Raw genomic sequence first — 2,559 nt, 5'->3', positions numbered from 1 at the left:
TTTTTTTTAATTATAGACAAAACGACACCGTTTACAGAGTTTATTTCCAAACCGGAAATTCTCTAAAAAACCGGACGGTTCTACCGATTCACCGGTTAACTGCCAGTTTGACCGATTTTTTACCAGTTTTTTGCCAGACGGTTTATTTGCTTACCTGGACCGACTAAGTAATCGGTTTCCGGTTAACCCGGTTGAACCGGCCGGTCCAGTTCAGTTTTTAGAACAATGGCACAAACCCAAGGTACTTAATAAGCACCGTTCAGCAAAAACTAGAAGGCTATGCATTTGCTAAAGTGAAAAATGGGCATCTGTCCATCATGGAGAAAGGAGGACAGCTGGAACAAAAAGAAAATAATAACATAACATGGACAGCTGTGGCTCTAGCAAAGCAACAAAACATAAGGACATCAGCAAATAAAAAATGCAGAAGATCACAAGTAAAGTTTGGAAGAGCAAAACAAAAACTCAGAGCTATGGACAGCAGTTGGAATGGCTCAAATATGGAAACACTTTGCTTGCCAAGGAAGACAACAACTCCAAGGACAACAGAGGTTGGTGGATCAGACCCTCCAACAAGCAGCGTTAGTGGAGCAGGATGGAAAAAGGATTGCATGCCATAGGAGACAGCTCCAACAAGTTGATGGTACAAGAAATTGGAAGAGGCAAGGAAGAACAAAGTGGTAGAGCAAGGTGAATCTATAAAGGAAGCCTCACATCAACACTTGAAAGCAAGAAAGAGAGAACACACACTCAGAGCACTATCTCTAACACAGAGCTGGAATCTCTTTCTTCTACTCAAGCTTAATTCTGATTTTTGTGTTATGGCTGTCTTGCGTTATTTTCTGTTTTGAGAAAAGGCAATTATGTGAGGTTCAAAGCCAAGAGAGAAAAGGCAAGAGTGATGCAAAATAGCCACTGTTTTAATTTCTGATGTAATTTGAGTGTGTGAACTAGGATTAGTTCCCCTTGCCAAGTTGGGTTAGCACTTGGTGAGAATTGAATCTGTGTAGATTCCCCTTCCAAGTTGGGTTAGCACTTTGGGGTTGCTAAGCTTTGGTGAAGAAAGCTTGGGTAGATACTAGTTGGATTAGGGAGTAATTCAATAGTATTGGTGTATGTAATCTGAGGATTATAGTGAAAATTCCACCATAGTTTGTGGTGGAGACTGGACGTAGGATTCATGGTACTAAGAATCTGAACCAGGATACATGCTGGCCCCTTTCTCTTCTTCTCTACTCTTTTAATGTTCTGCGTTTGAGATAATTTCAAATAATCTCTTGCAACTTAAGCTTCCACTGCAACAGAGTTTGAAACTCTAAATTTTAAGCTAACTTGATTCAACCCCCTCTTCTCAAGTTCATCTAGAACCATCAATTGGTATCCAGAGCATGGTCTCAAGGAGTCAAGCTTCACAGCTTGGAGCAAAGATCCATTGCCAACAACATGAATCCCAACATCGTGGCTTTCACTCTCACTGAAGGACAGTCTAACAATAGACCTCCCTACTTCAATGGTAGCAACTACTCTTATTGAAAAGAGAGAATGAGAATCTTCGTGCAGTCGATCGACTACAACATCTGGAAGATCATTCTCAACGGTCCAGATGTTCCCACCAAACAGAATGCTGATGGAGAAGTTGTGGCGAAGGAGGACAGCGAATGGACAGATGAAGAAAAGAAGAAAGTTGAACTCAATGTCAAGGCAATCAACCTGATGCACTGCGCAATCAGTTTTGAAGAGTTCAGAAAAGTGTCAAGGTGCAAAACGGCTAAAGAAATATGGGACAAGCTCAGACTCACTCATGAAGACACTAAGCAAGTGAAGGAAACCAGAATTGACATGCTGATGAAGGAGTATGAAATGTTCAGTATGAAGGAGGATGAGAGCATCGATCAAATGTTCGAAAGGTTCTCAATAATCATCAACAATCTGGACGCCATGGGAAGGAACTACTCTGAAGAAACTCTAGTAAGAAAGATCCTGAGAAGTCTCACTAAGAAGTGAGAAGTGAAAAGCACAGCCATCTCTGAAAGGAATGATTTGATCAAAATCACCTATGATGAGCTAAGAGGAAAGCTGCTGGCCTATGAAACTACTCACATGTCTCAAGACAAAGATGACAAAAAGAAAAGTATAGCACTTAAATCAAGAATGACAGCCCAAGGAGAAAAATCTGATGACAGCTTCTCAGATGAAGAAATGGTGCTCTTTGCGAGAAAAATGAGAAGACTACTGAGACACAAAAGCAAAAGCAAAGGAAGCTCTTCATCTAAAGATGTCAAAAAGGATCAAGTCAAGTTCACATGTGATGAGCGGATATTTTATACGCTTTTTGGGGTTAATTTCATATAGTTTTTAGGATGTTTTAGTTAGTTTTTAGTTTATTTCCATTAGTTTTTAGGAAAAATTTATATTTCTGGACTTTACTATGAGATGTGTGTTTTTATGTAATTTCAGGTATTTTTCTGGCTGAAATTGAAGGAGCTGAGCAAAAATCTGATTCAGGCTGAAAAAGGACTGCTGATGCTGTTGGATTCTGACCTCCATGCACTCAAAGTG

General features: G+C 40.0%; 1 protein-coding gene across 1 annotated transcript; it reads left to right on the top strand.

Moving 5' to 3' along the window:
• The first annotated feature begins 1,542 nt into the window (after window positions 1–1,542).
• On the top strand, window positions 1,543–2,004 carry LOC107610555 (uncharacterized). Its single transcript, XM_016312595.1, has one exon. It carries the CDS (start codon window positions 1,543–1,545, stop codon window positions 2,002–2,004), a length of 462 nt encoding a protein of 153 aa, XP_016168081.1.
• The last annotated feature ends 555 nt before the right edge of the window (window positions 2,005–2,559 follow it).

This window comes from Arachis ipaensis, chromosome B8 (assembly GCF_059453495.1).
Source record: "Arachis ipaensis isolate K30076 ecotype BB chromosome B8, ASM5945349v1, whole genome shotgun sequence".
Taxonomy (NCBI): Eukaryota; Viridiplantae; Streptophyta; class Magnoliopsida; order Fabales; family Fabaceae; genus Arachis; species Arachis ipaensis.
This window is presented reverse-complemented; position numbering and strand designations above follow the sequence as displayed.

Coding starts and splice junctions, on each gene's coding strand:
- LOC107610555 (XM_016312595.1), top strand. CDS start 1,543: ATGAGAATCTTCGTGCAGTCGATCGACTACAACATCTGGAAGATCATT.